Here is a 21882-nt window from a genome sequence, read left to right as displayed (position 1 = left end):
TCAACCACCACCAATGTGCAGCATCCTCCTGGATGATGTGACGGCAGCCATATTGCGCCAGAACGCCCACCACACACCAGCTTACTGGTGGAGAGGAGACAGTGATGAAGCCAATCAGTATATGGTGATGATTAGGAGGCCATGATGGACAGAGGCCACTGGGCAAATTTGGCCAGGATGCCAGGGTTACACCCCTACTCTTTCGAAAGACATCCTGGGATTTTAATGACCACAGAGAGTCAGGACCTCGGTTTAAAGTCTCATCCGAAGGACGGTGCTCTTTTGACAGTATAGTGTCCCCATCACTATACTGGGGCATTAGGACCCACACAGACCACAGGGTATTTGTATTCATATTTATGTTTCTGTTTGAATCAGGCATCCGTTAGCAGTTAGCTAGCCTTATGTAGCCTGACCTATGGTCTATTTAGTGACATATTCTGGCCAATTTTGTTGATATAAAGCAACCAACCAGCAGGGTTGTTATTGTTAACTAAAAACTAAACAAAGCTGAAATTAAATAAAATATAAATATTAGATGGAAATATGTAAAACAAACAAAAAAATAATAACACAGAATATTAAAATTGTTGCTTTGGCAACTAACTAACTAAATATGTTTAAGTTGAAGTCCTAACACCAAAAAACTATTTAAAAAAATCGTATTCATTATATATTCAGATTACATGTAGCACACATTGTGTGAATTACACATTACCACAGAAAATCTGAAACTAGATATTAATAAACCTGCTAATCACAAGTTCCTGAGGCAATAAATCTGAAGCTACATTCTGGGAAATTATCAATTCGCAATCCTATTCATTGCAGCTTCAGATTTTACAATGGTGTGACTGTGAATAAACTTGCTGATCACTATAGTTTCTGCCTCAGAAACTAGTGACTAGCCAGTTTATTCATTGTAGCTTCAGATTACACACAGCACATACTATCTGAATTACACATTACCACACAAAATACAGTGAATAAACTAGCTTCTGAGGCAGAAGCTACAGAGGTTCTGAATCTACAAGCTACAATGAAGCTTCAATCAAGTTTCTGAGACAGAAACTAGCAATTAGCAATTGTATTTAATATAGCTTCAGATGTTCTTGTGGTATGAGAATAAGATCACTAATCCCTAGTTTCTTCCTCAGAAACTACAGAACTGATTACCCAGTTTATTCATCACAGCTTCAGATTAAACATAGCACACATTGTGTGAATTCTACATTACGACACACAAAATCTGAAGCTACAATGAATAAACTTGTCAATCGCTAGTTTCTGAGGCAGAAGCTACAATGAATCTGAAGCTACAATGAACTGTAATGAGTTTCTGAGACAGAAACTAGCAATTAGCAATCTTCTCCATTGTAACTTCAGATTCACTGTAGCTTCTGCCTCAGAAACTAGCGATTAGCAAGTTTATTCATCGCAGCTTCAGATTATACATAAAACACATTGTGTGAATTATACATTACGACACAAAATCTGAAGCTACAATGAATAAACGTTTTAATCGCTAGTTTCTGAGGCAGAAGCTACAATGATCTGTAATGAGTTTCTGAGACAGAAACTAGTAATTAGCAATCTTTTTCATTGTAGCTTCAGATTACAAAGAAAACGCATTGTGTGATTTACACATTACCACACAAAATCTGAAGCCACCATGAATACACTTGCTAATCGTTTCTGAGGCAGAATCTACAAAGGTTCTGAAGCTACAATCGAAGCTACAATGAATTGGAATGAGTTTCTGAGACAGAAATTAAGTCAATTAAGTCAAAATCTGATATAATTTCCAAAGATTGGTCAAATTTGAATGCAGGAGACACGTAAATCATGATTTACGGAGAGCAGTCACATGCGAGACGCATTAGGCTTGTATCCCTCCTCAACCGACCCCCCGAGCGCAGTGATTATGATGGGCACGGTGAAACGAGGAAACCCGCCGTCTTCCTCCGCCTCACGCAAACCCACACGAAACAGTTACTCTGGTTTCCTCCACCACTTCATCCTGTTTTACTCCACCCACCCTCCCACCATATGCTGTTAACGTCTCGTTAGCATCTGCGCTAATTAAGCCGACAGCTGCTAACGAGAGGGAGCGTGAATACATCACTCTTAGAGACCCCCACTGCAGCGCACGCGGCCGAGAGACTAGACCTCATCCCACGCTCTAGCTTCATTAAAGAGACAGAAAGAGAGCGAGAGAGAGAAGACCACATAGACAGACCTCACCCACCCATAGGGCTAATGAACAGTAGCAGGAAAATATCCTGTTGAAATACAGAGCTAGCAGATCAATTATTCCACACCACAGCCTTGAGCAGACCTCGTTCAAAAGCACCACTGTGGCCAAAAAACTGCACTTTGTGAGAGAGATTTCTGGGAAGGTTTGATAGACTTGTGTCAGTTTGCTTCAACTGTGCTTTCTGAGCAGTGTCATCATATGTGATATTACAAGCTGTGTGTTGGTGATGTATGGTGTAACAGCTTGTCAGTTCCACTAACTCACGCCACAATCCCATCCGTCTAAAACAGCGGCGCTTTTCCTAATGCTAATTAGCGATCACAAACTGTCTGCTTCTGAACTTTTGTCAGTTAGCAGAGGAGCCAAACAAGGCCTGTAAACAGACAGAGCTTGAAACGGACTTCAAATGAGCAAATTGGAATTGGCTGATTTAGTCTAAAAGGAACATATTAGGCAAAATATTCATGCTGCTCTTTTCCAGCATGTGAATGAAGACTGACACTGTCAAAGTCCAATGATAAATGACAAAAAAAAAAAAAAAACACAAACCATAAACATTTTTTTTGTTGCTTTGACTGCTCTGTGTGAGACTATTTCTATTTTTGAGTAATTTATATATATATATATATATATATATATATATATATATACAGGGCTTGACATTAACACCCGCCAACCCGCCAAATGCGGGTGGATTTTGGTCGTGGCGGGTAACATGGTCACTCCAACTAGCCACTTTGGCGGGTTGAATAATTGTAGTATTTTCAAAAGGCATCTGAAATAAGTGTGACACTAACACTACAACTCCCATGAGTATTAGGGCTGTCAAAGAATATTCTAAATTCGAATATATATTCGAATAGTTTTAAAAAACAGAATTTCGAAGGTGAAAATAAATATTCGAATGTGGAAAAACGCCCGCGGTAGCAGAGGCGCGGCTGTCTGCTTTGCGAGTGGACGCGCTGCCTGAGAGATCAGGGACAGGTAACAGGAAGAAGCGTTAACGTTAAACAGAAACATTACTAAAGTGTAGGCTACTGTACTGACTGAATAGATATTGCATGAGTAAGGTAGGTTAGATACAGCAGTTTCATGCACTGCAGGCTTCCACTGGTTTGATTATTTACCGTTTCATGTCAAGGAAAAGTTCCATGTTTACCACAGCACAGCTCGCTCGGAGCGTTCAATGTCGGTTCTATATACTGTAAAACTTCAAATAATGTTAATAATATTTGTTTCAATCACTGAATGAAGCCTGCTATAGATAAGAGTCGCGACCTTAAATTGCTTGTACAAAACTCTTGATCAGCACTCAACATTTGCTTATTGTTGTTGTTCATTTAAACCGTTATGCGCAGAGAGCGTGACACCTCATTCGCGCCGCAAGACCTCCAGACGCGCGTAAACGCGTCTTTACATTGACTTAACATTGAAATCACTCGCGCCAGACGCTCTATTCGCATTTGGTGTGAACGCAGCATGAGGATGAGGGCGAGAGAGAGAAAGAGTGCCTGCGAGTGCGAGTGAGCGAGCGAGAGAGAGTGAGGTCTGCGGTCTTGGCCATTAGTTGATGTACTTGTTTTTCTGTAGGTAATATGTTGTCAAATTTTTTTAAACTTAAATAAACTACCTATACAAGTAGTTATGTCTCTTTGTATTCATTTGTCCTGTTATTGACGTAATGCGCGTCATTGACAAAATGCGCAATCAGATGTTCGAATAGTTCGAATATAGGCTACGTGTTTCGAATATTCGAACGTCATTTTTGAGCAATTTTGACAGCCCTAATGAGTACATGCACACAGTGTTGCCTTACGCTTACGCGCTAGTGACCGACAACACAGAATCGAAGAGACAGCTAGCTGCGCTGCTGGAGTTACGTCGTATGCCGGTGGAGCTATGTAGCGACATATAATACATGGTTTTATTTTAAAAAAGGAGCTTTACACACAACCTTATCAGAGCTAATGATAATGACCTGTATTGTTATGTAGTCTTGATTTGGGTGTGTACAGTGGTTTTACATTTAAAAGGGTTGTAAATCTAGTTCAAGTAAATTTTAGCATGCCATAGTCAACTTTTATCAGGTAATTTCACAACAACAAAAATGTGGCTAGTAAAAATGCTGTGTGGCTAGTAACTTTGGAAAACCACTAGCCACATTGGCTAGTGAGCAAAAAAGTTAATGTCAAGCCCTGTATATATATATATATATATATATATATATATATATATATATATATATATATATATGGTTGTGCTTATATATGTATATGTATGTGTAATGTAAAGTAATATACAGTATATATATATATATATATATATATATATATATATATATATATATATATACACATCATATACATATATAAGCACAACCATATATCTACATACATAGTGTGTGTATTTTATTTATTCATTCTTTCCATTTTAATATTTAAAATGTATGGTCACTCATCTGATATCAGTCTATTATTAGTATAGTACTGTAAATAAATTGACCATTTTCATCTTGTGGATGAACTATTCCTGTACAAACAACTACATTCTATGTTGTCAAATAATGCAAAAGCACGTTCAATTTGTGTCAACTTTAAATGAATTTCTATGATGTGAAAGTATTCTAGACACCGGTTTCCTGTTGATTAAAATTCTTCCAGTGCATGCTGAGCCCTGCATGATTGAACTAATAAAACTAGAGAGCTGCTAATGTAAGAGTGTGAGAGAGAGAGAGAGAGAGACAGAGAGAGAGAGAGACAGACAGGGGAGGATGCGACATCCTGCAGCTCAATCACGCTCTGTGAGTGGCGTCATGGAGTGCAGCAGGATGGGGGGGGGGGGGGGGGGGGGGGCTGTATAAAAAAGGAGAGGGAGCTAAGAGCTGATGAGGACTCAGATGCAGAGGTGCCGCTAGGGACAGCCTTTGACCTGCCATGACCCCTGACAGACAGCTTCTGTTTCTTAATTTGTCTCATCATGTTGAAACTACTGGTGGGAAGGTTCTCTGGTCGCCCTATTCTTGTAGAATAAAGAGTGTGAATTCACTTTTATGTTTTTGTATGTGTGTTTGGGTGCATTTTTGTTTTATCCAGGAGTGAGTGGAACAGACTTTACACAAAAATTCTGTCATTTACTCACCAATCATATTAAAGCTGATATTTTGAAGGTTTCAAATGGTTTGTCCATACGATAAAAGTCAATTGGATTAAAAAAAACTCCCCTTAATACACAAATGTAGATCTACAATGATTCGTTAGATGGATTCAAACAAATCAAACAGATTCAAAATTTCTCTTTGATTCTTTAGAAGAACTGGCTCATAAGTTCAAGTTGAATGAATCAGCCTTGTGAATCAAACTATGAAAGCTCACAAATATAAGGTGTAAAATATAAGGTGGCACTGCAGATTCAGTAGTGCGTAAAACACTGGTGCATGTACTGTACACTACTAGTCAAAAGTTTGGGGTCTGTAAGATCTTAATATTGTGACAAATATTTTTGAATATATTCTGAAATGTAATTTATTCCTGTGATGGCAAAGCATTTTCAGCATCATTATTCCAGTCTTCAGTGTCACATGATCCTTCAGAATTCATTCTAATATGTTGATTTGGTGCACAAGAAACACTATAATTATAAAACAATAATTATGCTGAAAACAGTCGTGCTGCTTAATATTTTTGAGAAACTGATAATATTTTTCAGGACTCTCAGCTGAATACAAGAATTTATTTCTTTAAAAAAATAAAAAACAATATAACGACCCCAAACTTTTGAACGATATCCTACATACTGTACCCACTTACTTTTAAGAACTTGTACAGAAGAAAAGTGAACCAGTTCGTAAGCATCTTCTCAGCAACAGACTCGGTCCTAAAAGCAGAGAGGAAAAGAGGAAATGTGAATTCCAATTCATATGATAAAAATGTAATCCAAAAGTAAATAAAAGCTTTCTCAAAAAAAAAAAAAAAAAAAACACTAATGTGGTACTTGTGGGGGAAAAAAAACTACATTTTTTTCCAAAACAAACCACCAATCTTCATTAAGACCAGACAATTACAGTAATTGGGCGACGTCTTCCATTAATGGCCAACCTGTCGCTAGCCGAAGACCCCCCCAAAAGCTTCCCCAGAACAGAAGTAATTAAAGCATGCCTTAATTAATGGACTTCAATTCTCCTAATTCATCTGTAGCTGGCAAACGAGAGCGACTGCTAGTGCGGGCTGCAAACTGCGGCTCCTTCCTCCCTCAGGCCCACCAGGAGCCTTTTCTGCTGTTCAATAATGCATTCACATAGACTTACCAACTCCCATTACTTCCTTACATAAGGGCCTATTATTAAATTATATGCTCGTTAATAAAACGGTGAAGGGGAGATAAGGTGAATGGAGCAGGACAACAGGTATTTCATGTGGGGCAAGTGTACTGAATAGCTCATTAGCGTACTTCGGTAAATGCGCTAGATCAGGGTTGACGTTGGGTGAGATGGAGAGTATTGACTTACATGAACTTTTGTGCGTCAGGGAGAACATTTTAGGTGGTTTTTCCAGGCTGGGAATTTTGTAGCATTTTAAGTCTACTTAAAATGATAGTCAAGGTTTCTTGAACAAAAATCGTGATTTAGATTTGCAGTACTATATTCTACCCTTTCTATGACCCTTGGTGCGCTCAAAATCGCATACTATCTGAGTAGGTACTACATTTGAATTTGAATTTACTTCATAGCAGTTAAAAAAAGTATGCTTTATATAGTATGAATATGGGTAGTATGAATGAAATTTGGACATACTACATCTGCCATGTTGTCATCATCACGTGACCTACCAGTGTCAGTTGCGTCGCTTCACTTCCATTCATAAATCCTCTCCCGTAGCGTCATCAGATAGTAAAGTGTCCATTGAATGCACACATCTTTATTATTACTGTGTGGTATGTGCTACCCTGGTAATCCAGAGTTCTCGCGAGAGCACAAGTTGAATTTGCTCAGCGAGTTACTCTGGTGTCGAGCAATGGAGCTCATTAAATATGTCCCTCGATCTGAGCTGCACCAATCACATCGGGTTATCTGATATAGGCGGGCCAGAGGCGAGCTAAACAGATGACGACAGCGCTGTGACGTCGAAGTCATTAGTAAACATTGCAAGATTCCTATGGATGAACACCAGTTGTTTGAAACGGCTTTGGCCGCTACAATGGACGAGTTAGACTTGGCTTTTTCTCTAAAAGAGGTACAGAAGACGGCGCTCGAATCGTTCCTTTGCAAGAAGGACGTTTTTGCTGTTTTGCCGACTGGATACAGTAAGAGTGTTATCCAATTGCGTGCAGTGAGATTTTCAAATGCATGCTTGGTGTCGCCCCTCGAGCTGGCCGATTTTCATTAGTCGACACCAGACCATTAATCTTTTAGATTTAGGTCTGGATTTCCAGGCTAGGTATGTGCTGCTGTGATGTGTACATTTCCCCTCAGGGGAATAATAAAGTTTATTGAATTGAATCGAATTGAACACGTAAGAATCTCGCCAGAAGAAGTAAGTCATCCGGGGACTTTTCACCTACTGTTTTTCAAATACTATGTATTCGGACACACTACTCTTTGTTTGACATACTATTTTTGGCATACTTAGATAGCAAGGAAGAATTAGGTTTTTGCTACTGTACCTTTAAGAGTTTTAAAACTAAACAACCTCTATTTTGATTAGCCAACTCTGTATATCAGAGTGTGTGTGTGTTCTCTCCCACCTCCTGAGCAGCAGTTTGGGGTGGTTCTTGCTCTCCAGGTTCTTGTCGATGAGGTCAGAGAGCAGCTGTTTGAGGACTCCTGTAGCGTACTCCATCTCTCCCTGTAGAGCTGTCATGATGAGTGATGCCACGTTGCCACGGTCACGCATGGAGAAGGAGCGCTGAGCTTCGAGCGTGCGGATAAATGTCAGAAGGAAGTGCTTCTTGGTGAGGAGTTGACCAAATAGAGTCAAGGCCTTCTCGACATTAGCCTGCACCTGTGGGGGAAAAACACGCAGAGAAGCTCATTATACAGCGTAGAGCTATTAGTTATGAAATATGTTGTGTTTTGTTGAACAAACAAAAAAGAAACAATTACATTCAATCAATTACATTACAAAATGATTCATATTCATTTAACATGATCCTTTCAAAGACACTAAATTCTTTAACAACATTGGGTCTCCTTCATGAAACACGAGGAGAATGTACCGATCAAAAGTTTGGAGATTTTTAAATGTTTTTGAAAGAAGTCTCTTATGCTCACCAAGGCTGCACTGATCAAAAAATACAGTAAAAACAAACTGTTTTGTATTTGAATATACTTTAAAAAATGTAATTTATTCCTGTGATCAAAGCTGAATTTTCAGCATCATTACTCCAGTCTTCAGTGTCACATGATCCTTCAGAAATCATTCTAATATGCAGATTTGCTGCTCAAGAAACATTTCTTATTATTATCAATGTTGAAAATCGTTTGGCCTGCTTAACATCTATGTTGAAACATTTTTGAGATACATTTTTCTTTCAGGATTCTTTGATGAATATAAAGTTCAAAAGAAAAGCATTTGAAACAGAAATCTGTTGTAACATTATAAATGTCTTTAGTGTCACTTCTGATCAAATTAATTGGGACATTGTTGAATAAAAGTATTAAGTAAATCTTACTGATCCCAAACTTTTGACTGGTAGCTCATACCTAAAATAGTTCATACGTAAATTGTCGTCCTGAACGGTTTCATTTTATATCACTATTTAATAATTTATACAATTTTATGATTGACACAAATTTGTGCTTGTGTTTTATGCCTGAGAATCCCAATACAACAACTTAACAAATGCCATGAATTTGGAGGCGGGACTATCTTTTTAACTGGCCAATAGCGGAGGTGAACAATATTAAAATTTTCAGTGCATTAAACTTGTACAAATGTGACATTTCAAAATAAAATATTAATCGGGAAATAAACAGATTCGATTTTATTGCATAGTGATTTTATTGTATACTACCAAGTGGGACTTTTTAAAATATTTTTTATTATAACATTCAGAGGAATTTTTAAAGAAAGTAAATCAGGTCTATTTCGATTTCATGTTTTTGATTGACACGTTCTGCCTCTCTGAAGCACAAAGTTAAAGTACTTTAGTGTTCAAGCACAAGTCCACATGAGGGACGTGTCGCTTTCTGACTGACATCAAAGGGAATCCAAGATGCTAGCAGCTCAAAAACACAACAGAAGGAAATGCAGAGTGAGGAAGGACAGAGAGAGAAAGAGTACAGCAGGAAGCAGATGTGACCTCTGTGTCCAGGAGCGAAAAGCGGCGTTGTGTCCTTCCATGATCCGCAGGGCAGCACCTGTCACTTTTCATCTGCCTCACCTTTTCATACATCTTACCTGTACAATTTCTTGAAGCTACATGTTTATACTTACATAATAAAAGAAACACATCTTACATGTGTCCTAACAAGCCAACATGTGCGCATATTCATCTAATGAGTAGCCCCGCCCACAGTGAAATCTCATTGGTGCAAAATTATGCTTCACAAACCTCTATGTAAAACTGTAATTATCTCACATTGTTGCTGGGAATTTTTCACAGCTGTTTAGGACAAAGAGCAATAATCCAAAGAAATTACGAAAAACAAAAACGAACAAATGAAATCTCAGTGCGAGGATGCAGGAATCAGACTTCAAAGCGATCCGACGTCTGTTATTGTCCCCTTCAGCACTTTATGTTCCATGTAACCTGACAAAGGCCTTTTTTTTTTCCAACAACACAGACTAATAAAGTGCCTCAATTCTTCTCTGCTGAGCTGAATGAAATTTGCAGCCTCTCGGGGAGGCCGATTGCACTGTAGGTTGCTTTGGGGCGAGAAGCTACACAGAGCAATAAGGGTCTGAGCCGTGCGCATAGGCACTTGATTACGCCGGGGACTCGGGGGCAAATACAGTGAAAACAACCCCCAGATGAAATAATAAACATGTGATCCCTCCTCAAGCCAACAGCATGACCTGCCGTACGCAGGCCGAAAGACGTAGCATGTTGGAGTAATGGAGTATTTAATTGCGCTGACCGGTGCGTTTTGAGGTTTTACGATTGCTCGTTTAGTGGCGTTGTTTTCTTTAGCTCATGCTATTACGAGTCAGTCATTAGCGTCTGGTTCTATAGTACAAGAGGTCACAATCTGTAACGCATTGAACTCTTTCAACTCCAAATTGTAGGTTCAAACTGTATTTTTTCACTCTTTCCGGTGAGTCACTGACCCCATTTATCAGAAGTCATTGATGTCAAAAATATTGGTAACCGAATTTACAATATACATTGTGACCTTTCAAGAGTGTTGATCAGGCGTCAGTGTCGTTATCATAGTTCATACAATCTCAGCTATACGTGAGGGCCTGATGTTGTTTTTTCTAGTATTAGTAGTGCTCTTATGATTTTTGATTGCATTGTTAGTTCTGCTCTATAGGGGTACCGTGGTGATGGCGATGTACTGACCCGTACCTCCATCTCCTTGAGCACCGGGTGGTCCTCAATGCCTGGGAACAGCACTCTCATGGCGTAGATTCGATAGTCCAGGAACGGGATACCTGCCCCATCCAGCTCTTGGGTCAGCTCGTGGATGTCGGTTTGGAGTTCGGCAAATGCTGTGAGGAGAAAAGACAACCTAGTAAGTAGAGTTTCAACACTATCTGACTAATCAAGTTATAAATTAACAAAAAAAAAAATTATATATAAAGTTTTGGATCAGTACGATTTTTTATGTTTTTAAAAGAAGTCTCTTCTGCTCACCAAGGCTGCATTTATTTGATTAAAACAACAACAACAACTAATATTGTTAAATACTATGACAATTTAAAATAACTGTTTTCTATTTTAATATTTTTTTAAATCTAATTTATTCCTGTGATCAAAGCTGAATTTTCAGCATCATACTCCAGTCTTCAGTGTCACATGATCTTTCAGAAATCATTCTAATATGCAGAATTGATGCTCAAGAAACATTCATTATTATTATCAATGTTGAAAACAGTTGTGTAGTTATTTTTTTTGAGAATGAAAAAATTCAATTTTTCAAAATATTTTTTTTTGATGAATAAAAAGTTCAAAAGAACAGCATTTCTTTGAAATAGAATCTTTTGTAACATTATACATGTCTGTACTGTAACTTTTGATCAATTTAATTCATTCTTGATGAATAAAAGTATTGATTAATTGTATTTATTCAAAACTTTGAACGGTAGTGAAAACTAATAAACTAATAAAACAATCATAAAGGTAATCAGTCACATCAATATATATACAACCAGCTACCACTGTAGATCTATAAGTAACTCAACCCTCAACATATTTCCAGAGTAGTTTTGCAGTGCAGAGAATGATTTAATAATATATATTTTTAAATCAGGGTACATAATAAAACATCCTTACCTAAGTATGATTAAAAATAAACTTTAAATAAAGTGGTGGAAAATTATGGAAAAATGTGGTCACTGGGAGTCTCGTGAAATAATAAGTACTTATTGGGTAAACAGAAGTAATGCTAAGTCTGTCAATCTGTTTGTTTACTCAGTTTATGACTAATTTGGTTTTGCTATTCGAAAAGAGCGGGAGGGAAGAGACGTAAGACACAAAGTTCACGGGAAAAGAAAGTCAATTAATTGCATGAGTGGGTAATTAATAAAGGAGCGGAGCTTTTCATGCATAATTTCCTCCAGCTGTTGTTCCTCCTCGTTGTCCGCTGGGATACGAATACTGAAGCACGAAGCTCCTACTCTAAGTGAGGGGTTTTCATCTTAAAAATACTACACAAATATTATTCAAGATGAACTGTCCAACGGGATGTTCAGTCTCCTGATGAAAAAAAAAAAGAAGAGAAAGTGACAGGCCTAAAGAGCTTTTAATTCAATGGTTCTTTCTCTTCAAAAGTGCACTCGAAAGGCCTAACAAAGATTTCCAACATGAGGGATGGCCTTGTAATTCAATTTCGCTTCATTATTTGGCGAGGCGCGTGTCGGATTGTAAAGCATGAGGGGGCATTACAGACAGCTTGAATTGCGAATTTTGAAAGGCTTCCTGTTGTAGTGGTCAAAACATTACACCACTCAGGAAGAATCAGCGCTGGCAAGGTCAGCCAGCAAAACATTTCCTTTAGTGCAGAAGCTGTTTGTCAAAACACGTTTGAAAAGTTTTCGGACACTGCTGATAATGCGTTTCTTTCTGCAATCGTTCCTTTAGTTGTGAAAGCACTCAAAGTGAAACAATTCCAATTACTGTGATGTCCACACATGCTTGCACTAACATTTCTGGGCTAATGTAAAGCAGAGAGGCGAAGCTGATATCCCCACTGAGCGTTCCCGGGATATAAACCGACGCTGGATAGCTGGCTAATTAGCCATTAGCCGTATCCTTTGTTTGTTTGTACCACTGCGCTCTCTGATGGGCTGCATCATGGCTCAGTAAGTCTTTGCACATGGTAAATCGCATGTCCCTGGATGGCTCTCGCCGGTCCACACCCCATGACTGTGCAGCGCCATCATGACTGCATCCACCCTTCCAAATGCTACACAGACAAACTAGAGGGCGAAGTTGCTCAGAGGGTTGGGAACGCAGTACTTTTTACAGTAATAGAACAATTTGAATTATATCTCATATTTTGGTAATGAGAATTTGGGGAGGAAATGTGTAAAATATATATTTTTTATTCTAAATATATTATATAAAATTATTACCTTATATGCATGAATGTTTCGCCAATCATTATACATATTCGGGTCTTTAGCGACCCGGGTCTACAGTATATCTAACACTGATGGATCTCTACCTGTTGCAATAATATAAAAGTCTCCTGATGTTAAAGTAACTATTAAAGAACAATAAAATAAAGCATATTTTGTTACCTTTTGGAGCTTGGAAAGGTTCAGTTTGAGCAGATGTTTTATACAATCATCACTGTCCTCGTAAGAGCTCATTTCCCAGTACATTAGCATCTGGCTCATATACGCGATTTCAAACATTTCTCAAAACTATCATTTTCAACATCTTCAAAATCAATATTTTGATCTCTGACAGCTTCTTCACCAGATCCACCATCAAGTGACAGTAACACTAATGTTTGATTGCGTTCAGTACTTGCTCTGCAGTAAATCGCTAAGTTTTGCTGATGGTACTCTCTATTATTTTGTTTTCTGCCTGCGATAACTATGAGTGTAACGTCACTTCATCATTGTGTATTAGACATTGCCGCCTTTTGGAATAAAGGTGAATTGCACTTATTCAGTCATTAAAGATTCAATTATTGTTGTGCAGAAACACCTCAGTTCGTTAGCGACCTTATACAGTTTTTACAACAACAAAAAACGAATGGGAAAACAGGCATTCTTTTATCATTTTTTTTTTCTTGTAATATTGCATATGATGAATTGATTGAGGAGTACTAAGAAGATTGATGTCTAACTAAATAAATATATGAGGAAGGGGGTAGTAAATGACGTCCCGGGTCACTAAAGACCCGAGGTATGCGTTTAAGTGTTAAAATATTTTAACAGATATTTAAAAATTTTCCAAAAAAAAACTTGTTTCCTTGTAATTTTGGTGTAAAATATGACGTCTTGACAGGTTTTGTGAGATTCACCCCTCTGCAGCCCATTTTCTGCCCCTGTTGACCTCATTGGCTTCGACAGCCCACTGGTTTGAGAGCTTCGTGTCATTACGAAGCAAATCCATTCCCAGCCCAAAACGAAAAATAACCAAGCTGAGGTCATAAATATTTTGCAGAGGTTGTAAATAATGCCAGCGCATATGATCCAAATAAAATATTGATGCACAGATTGAATGGCATTGCGATAACAAACCGTTCAGGTTGTCCACTAATGAAGGCGGTCGGCCAATCAGTGAGAATCAGGTCTAAAGAACGTGACAGCTAATCAATGTCTACCGGTTCCTTCACCCATTTGGCAAGCAGCAAATTTCTTTCATCATTCTCCCTCTGACATTCAGCCATCTCCCCCTTTGCGGTGAAAAAGACTGTTTGTTAGCTAGCTAGCCACGCCACGCTTTTTCATCCTCCTGACAGGGTTGTGACCAGGAGGGTCGACAGTCCTAAGATAATGGCCAATTAGACCCAGTGCATCTCTACGAGACCAGGTAGAGTGTGGCATTGGGAACCTTTACGGCATACGGAAACTGCATTTCATACTGGGTGGAAGACGGAATCCCATAACAGAGCGGCCCACTAACACCAACCTGTTACCAAGACATGCTAACAACAATAATGGTGTCACCATGGCGACAAGAGCACGGAAAGATGTTAACGTGGAGCTTGATCGTAGGACCCGCAGGTTTCACTTCAACAGCAATTTAAATCACGTATGAAAATCACATTCTCTGATGTGGACGTTTATCACAGCGAGTGTCATTTACATAAAACACCATTCTTAAATGTATTAGTAGGAACAGATAGGGTGTAAAAGCTTTTACAAAAGTATTCATTTATTAGGGTCGACTAGTGTTATTTTATTAGTAGATGACTAGGCAAGTCAATGCATACTTTATGTAAATGAATACATGTCATTGACATTTGATTCATTTCAGAAAGTTTTTAACAAACCTGTTTATTTTAAATGACATTTTTTGTAAGTTTTTAAAAGAAGTCTCTTATGCTCACAGAGGCTGCGTTTCTTTGATTAAAAATACAACAAAAAAGTAATATTGTGAAAGATTATTTACAATTTTAAAATCTATTTTAATATATTTTAAAATGTAATTTATTCCTGTGATGCAAAGCTGAATTTTTTTAGCATCATTACTCTAGTCTTCAGTGTCACATGATTCTTCAGAAATCATTCTAATATTTAGATTTTCTGCTCAAGAAACGTTTATTATTATTATTTATTATCAATGCTGAAAACATAAAAAATCTTACCGATCATGTATACATGCACACACACACACACACATGAAATTGTGCATGTATAATTGTATATATAGTCCATTTAACATGTTAATTTAGTACACATATTTAAAAAAGCAATTAACCTGTGTCTGACCCGTATGTAAATTATGCAATGACATAATTAATTTAATTAAGCAATTTAATTGGTTGACAGCATTGTTACTGTATAAAAGGGCAGCATGCAGCTGCAGCAGGATGCAGTTTGTGAACCATCTTTGCAGGCCCTAAATGATATATGACTTACTAATAATTGATCTCACCTTCTTTGCACTCGAGAGCGACTCTAGACTCCAGGTTGTCCATTTGTAGCTGGAGTCGTTTGAGTGTGCGGTCAGCGTCGCGGGACTTGCGCTTGTATGCGATGAGCACAGCGATGATGACCAGCAGCAGGAGTCCTCCACCTCCTCCGATCCCGATGATGGCAGGCAGGGTGAGAAGGCTGTCGGAGTAGATCTGCAGCGTGCCGGGGGAATATTCAAACCCTCCTGCTCGGATCTGTAACAGAGGCACGGAAGACCTGACTCACTGAGGCGCAGGAAGCGAAGCTTGTGTAGTGGCCTGCGATCTGCAATTAGCTGCGATTAGCATTCATCATGTTGTTTGGGCAATTCATTTGTGAGAATCAACTTTTTGCATCAAGAATGCAACAGCAGCTTCAGACAAGTCCCAAATTAAAACTTTATGAGCCAATCACATTTATGAGACAAGCTCGGAGATTGAAAACCCATTTAGTTCAAAACGCCCTATTATTACTGGATCATTGCAAGCTTGAATTTCGAAAATAGAAAATTTAACAAGGAACCTTGTGATTGTTTACACAGCTCTGTCTTGGCAAAAATCAATTCACATAATGTCAAGGTGTTTTTTTTGTTTTTGTTTTTGTTTTGTTTTTTACCGTAAAAGTTTTTTTACACCAGGGTTAAATGTTTAAAACCATTGATATCTATATATATATATGTATGTATTACTTTCAGAGGAAGGAATTATGTGATATTAAGTTATTACAGAATTTATGTATGGGTTAGACACAGGATAATAGCTAATACTTGTTATATAAGGATAATATATATATATGTCTAACCCATACATAAATTCTGTAATAACTTAATATCACATAACTCCTTTGAACCTCTCCTCAACAAAGCACACAATTTGAGGTATCATTCATGTCTGTAGCACAAACAAATTAGTAACTTCATTCCGTCGGGTTAGGGGTGTTGAAATAAAGTGAAGCGCAAACATCGCATAATATAAATCTGTGGAATTGAACTACAAGAGAACTCCACTGCAGACATTACGTGAGTGTGTGTAATGCACCGCAGGCATTGTGTGCTTTCTGCAAAACTGCAGGGACCCCTTGGGAAGGCATGGGGTCAAAGATCCCAGCCATGCAAAATTTCCTAGAGAGACTCTCTAACAGGGGTCACAACAGTCAATGCACAGCTGTGTGACCAGCACACTCACATGATCACATGTACACACACACACACACACACACAAGACTAATTCTCACATAGAGGCCAAAAGATACAGAAATCACACACACTGAGAGCTGCCAGACGTGATCCAATGCACCAAGGGCAGCCCATAAGTAGGTCAATGTACATGGGACAAGAGCACAGCTGTGTCTGCCTCTCCCTGGCCTGGCTTCACGTCGCCTCTTAGTGCCGCACGCGGATTGCAACACAAAGAGACACGTCTATTTTTGAACCAGCATTTTTCAAAGAGCATTTGTAAAAACATATATTTCATACAATTTCTCTCAATCCAATGTGACATTTGCGGCAAAAATAATACGAATGCAGAAAACAGGCGTAAATATTTTTCTTCTCGAAGCATTCTGCTTTCAGAGCCATCACAACGAATGACATGCTGCGAGAAGATAAAGAGTGTCCTTTCAAGACGTTTTCCTTCGGCGGGGCATTCGGCTGGTGCTAAGTTCATTTCTGACTGCCAGTTGTCATTTCCGATCTTTTGACATTTGGACAGAGTGAACTTGAGGATCTTGAGTACATACCGTCACTTTGTGCTGGCCGGTGAGGTTGGGCCATTCGCACAGCAACTGGGTCTCAGAGAGCGTCAGAACGCACGGCGTCTCTCCGATAAACACGGTGTAGTTCAGTCTGGAGTTACCAGGAGCGACAGGAATCAAATTACGACCCTGCAATGAGGAATAAAAAAAGACAATCAGATATGGGAAAAAAACTAACATTCATTGCTTTTTTGACATGATTCTCATCATATTGACCTTCACCTTAAAAGCATCAACTGCGCAAATACAGTATAACTCATTTCCATTAAAAAACTATTACTGCAAATTTTATTTGTAAAGGGAAACTAAATAATATATTGTTTATATATTATATATGCAGAAATTTAAGTTTATCGTTTTATATTTACATTTATTATTACAAATAAATTTTTTATATTATATAAAAATCGAATAAAAAATATTAATCAATAAAAATATCAATAAGATATAAATCATATACACACGCACACAAACACTATAACAAAATATCCATTTAAATAATTAAAACAATATAAATTAAATACTTCACATAAAAAGAATACATTTACAATAAAACATAAAAAATAATAAACATAAAATGATATTTTTTGTGTGTTGGCAACAGTGAAAATATGAAAAATGTCTATAGAATGTTCATTGACATTAAGCTGAAAATATCATTTAAAGCACCAGAATGGGTTTTCAAGATAATAGTGATGGTCCATTTTTGTCTGAAATAACTTTAGCATCACACAACCTTGGACACGTAAAGGTCATGTAGATATTGATTTAAAAAAAGCAACAAAAACCCCAGAGGCTTGAACAGATATGAACATATCCTGTGACTGATCTCCTCAATGGAGATAAACAGTAAGGAAAATAAAGGACGGAAATCTCTGCAGCCACATGGACGGACGGGACAGGAAAGAGAAATGTTCATGAACAACAGCAAAGCACCAACACCCCCCCCCACCCCCATCCTCAGGGTTCAGTGATGCCATGGCACGACGCTCTTTAATGCAAATTCAGCTCCCTCTCCCCTTCTCATCTTATCCGCGCCGCCAACCCCAGATCAAATTAGATGAGAAATTAATTGCGTGGAGAATGTGATGCATCTCCAGAATATCCCTGATTATTTCACCAAATTGCATTTCGTATTTTCCTTCGCTTTGCTAATGCACCGGGTTGTTTTCTCTCCCCCCAATAAGCCAGACGGGGGATCGGGCATTAAGTAAAAAGGTTTCGTTAATAAATTTCCATTTAACAAAGAAATATCACCCGACATGCTTCGACTCTCACCTCAGTTGGTTTAAAGAAAAGAGAAGCTTTCATTACAGGAGAAACCATGGTATCTGTGATCAGAAGTTGTAAGTATGGACCAGACAAATCAATAAAAAAAATGATACGAGAGAATCAGATATCAGGTTTTTTTTTTAGTTAGTAGCTATTTTACAGTGTACTTGTATTTATTGGTACAGTAGACAGGACAGGAAAATGTGTGCAGAAGAAGGGGGAACATGATCAGTAAATGACTCAAACTCAAATTGGCCACAAAAACCTCACATCAATACCCACAAATCCATCGACATCTTGACTTATACCTTCAGGATGAGGGGAGATGTTGGTTTGAGCTCCAGAATGCCTGTGGGACTGAGGGGTTCAAAGACGGGGTCCGGGTAGTAGCTAAAGCTCTCGTTGACGACCACAAGAGCGTGGACGTTATCCATGTAGAAGCCGATCTCATCGGGTCCGCTGCCAGTCTCTGCAAAGCCTCTCTCTGAATCAGCCACCGACGGGGCCAGACAGACCATAACTGAGTTGTTGAAAACAGTGCAGTTCTGAGTAGAATAGGAAAACAGAGAGGCAAAACTTCATAAAACTGCAACATTTCGAAACAACATTTAGTATCAGGACTGTCCAAAAAATATGTGGGGGGGAAAAAATGGACAGAGCCTCTAAAGTGTGCGGTGGGTTTAGAAGGGGGTAATTGAGAATGAATGAGGGAAAGTCATGTGAGAGGAGGCAATGCCTCCATCACGCTATGATTGGATGTGATTGGTTATGATTGATTCACAAGATAAATTCCGCCTCGTTTTCGTGCATGTTCCGAATTAGTCTGAATGAACAAAATGATGGCGTTAATGGGAAGGCTAATTAAAAAAGTAAGTAAACAGCCCGGCCACTTAGATACCACCGCTTTATGTCACGTCAAAATCAAACTTGAAATGGCCTGAAAACATGATCACTGTTGGGGTTTTTAGAGAGCAATAAGCTTGGTGAAATGAACCTCCGTGTCTGTGACCAGTGTTTACCGACTGATGATAATAAGTTGACAGCTGAACATCAGTTCGGAAATAAAATGTATTGTTTAAAAAGTTACTGCCTTTAGTTATTATTTTGGAATAAATGTAAAATGCTTAAAACACTAACTTGATGAGATTTATTATTGGTTTTAATAAATAGAACATTACATTTTTAATATAAAAATACAAAATAGAATTGTATTTTTTAATGTATAGTAAAGTAATATTTAATATATATATATATATATTTGGGCTGTCAAACGATTAATCGCGATTAATCGCATCCAAAATAAAAGTTTGTGTTTACATAATTTATGTCCGTGTACGGAGTATAATTATTTTCTATATATAAATACACACACATGCATATATATATGTAAGAAAATGTGTTATTTATATATAAAATATTTATATATAATATAAATTATATATAATATAAATATATATACACAGTATATACATGCAAATATTTCTTAAATATGTACATGCATGTGTGCGTATGTATATATAGAAAATAATTATACACCGTACACACATATGTATTATGCAAAAACAAACTTTTATTTTGGATGCGATTAATCGCGATTAATCGTTTAACAGCCCATATATATATATATATATATATATATATATATATATATATATATATATATATATATATATACACACACACACACACACACATATATACACACATGTACAATGTAAATAATTTCATTAAAATATTGAATTGATTGACCTTACTTATTAAATCGTTACAACAGAAGCCATATCAGATATAATGTTACCTAAAACATTTGTTAATGTGATGTTGAAAACACAGAGGTCATTTAAACAATAGGACAGTAAGAATTGTGTAGAAAATGAAACAGAGTGACAAATATATTTATGTGACCTTTCCCAAGTGCCTCTTTTATGGAGTCCCTTAAGCAAGAACAGTGGCAGGAGAACATGTGGGAGCTTTTGTGAGATGAACATTTAGATGGTTTCCTTAGACTTAGAGCGAAGGAGAAAGCTGACTGAAAAATGCAGGAATACAAGGGAAAAAGATATGGCTAGTGGTGTGGAAGGAAGAAATGTCAGGAAAGAAAAGGGAAAAAAGGATACTTACATGGAAGGACTCGGCAGAGCCGTACTTGGCGCGGATCTTGGGTTCTTTAATGGTGGCCAGGTTGGTGCCGCTGATCGTCAGCAGAGTCCCACCGCTGGGAAGAGAAACAGGAAGTCATCATCGAAACATGATGGGTACAGATCTCACACAATAACCCAATCATACAGTCTAGCTCAACACTTGGCCTTGAAATCTGAAGAAATATCAGTCTATCAAGCTTTTCATCCCAAAGGGAGGTAAAACAGAGCAGAGGTAATATATCCCATAATCACTTTTGGCGATGAGACACAAAAAGGATTTTCGTGAAGAGCCGGGAGTTTAAAGACATTCCACCTCTACATATGCGGCACCCGTTTCATAAGTCATAAAAGAGGCTGAGATTAGGTGATGTGGTTATTCAGAGCCCATCAATTCAAAACTAGAGTTTTATAGCATTCAGTCAGTGGCAGTTAGCTTCAAGGCTAACTATATGCTAGTGCACTTCTGTACTTATTTAAAGTCTTTCATTTCTGTAAGACCAAATATACTAATGTATTTTTAAATGAGAGATTTTATTTAGGTGAAAAATCAACCTCTAGACTGAGAATGTCCCTCCCATAAATGTACTTCCCCTTGCATTGGCAAGTAGCAAATTGACATTGCTCACTTTATTTCTTTTCTCAACCATCAATTGGACACAAACAAATACATTCATTGTGAAAGTGGTATTTTAAATACAATTTTGCCAGCCTGTGATGTAAACTGGATGCTACTGGCTATTTAGAAAAAGAGAAAGCTCTTGAACCAAATCCTGACCCAACTTCTTGTTTCAAAAGGATATGTGTCAACCTTTCAGCTCAGTTTGTCTTACCAGGTGTTTGGAGACCTGTTCGTCCACAGCACACTATGTGTGTGAGTTCTTTTAGTCTCTCTTCTAAGTCCATAGTCTGTCTGACTAAGTGAAAATCCCTCTTAACTCCGGTACAAGCTTAAGAGAACAAGAAAGAGGACACTCTGCCTACAAATAGATCCTCTACCTACCACTGAGAAGATATCTCATTCCAGTCACAGTGCTTGCCGGTATGCAACTGTACACTTGATGTATTGCAAGCATGCAGTCCTGTTCTCTTTATTACCATGGCTGCAACCAACCTCAATACTCGAGAGGACAAAAGTGTTACCTTCAAATGACATCAAATCAGTTTAACAGTTTAGCTAACCTACTCAGCAAATAGCATCTTCAGTAGTTGATAATAGTTAACAGGT

General features: G+C 37.9%; 1 protein-coding gene across 2 annotated transcripts in view; it reads right to left on the bottom strand.

Moving 5' to 3' along the window:
• plxna1a (plexin A1a) overlaps positions 1–21882 on the bottom strand; it is a 206589-nt gene that overhangs the window by 16789 nt on the left and 167918 nt on the right. Inside the window, exons 17-23 of one of the 2 annotated variants that reach the window (XM_079848220.1) lie at positions 20638–20731; positions 18825–19061; positions 17230–17373; positions 15473–15707; positions 10757–10905; positions 7997–8253; positions 6064–6130 (exon numbers count right to left, since the gene is read on the bottom strand). In XM_079848220.1, the coding sequence (XP_079704346.1) occupies positions 6064–6130; positions 7997–8253; positions 10757–10905; positions 15473–15707; positions 17230–17373; positions 18825–19061; positions 20638–20731 (1183 nt within the window). The remainder of the gene's footprint in view (positions 1–6063; positions 6131–7996; positions 8254–10756; positions 10906–15472; positions 15708–17229; positions 17374–18824; positions 19062–20637; positions 20732–21882) is intronic. The other variant, XM_079848221.1, reaches the window with a different exon arrangement.

This window comes from Squalius cephalus, assembly GCF_949319135.1.
Source record: "Squalius cephalus genome assembly, chromosome: 18".
Taxonomy (NCBI): Eukaryota; Metazoa; Chordata; class Actinopteri; order Cypriniformes; family Leuciscidae; genus Squalius; species Squalius cephalus.
Note: the sequence above shows the minus strand (reverse complement) of the source record. Positions and strands in the feature narration are given on the sequence as shown.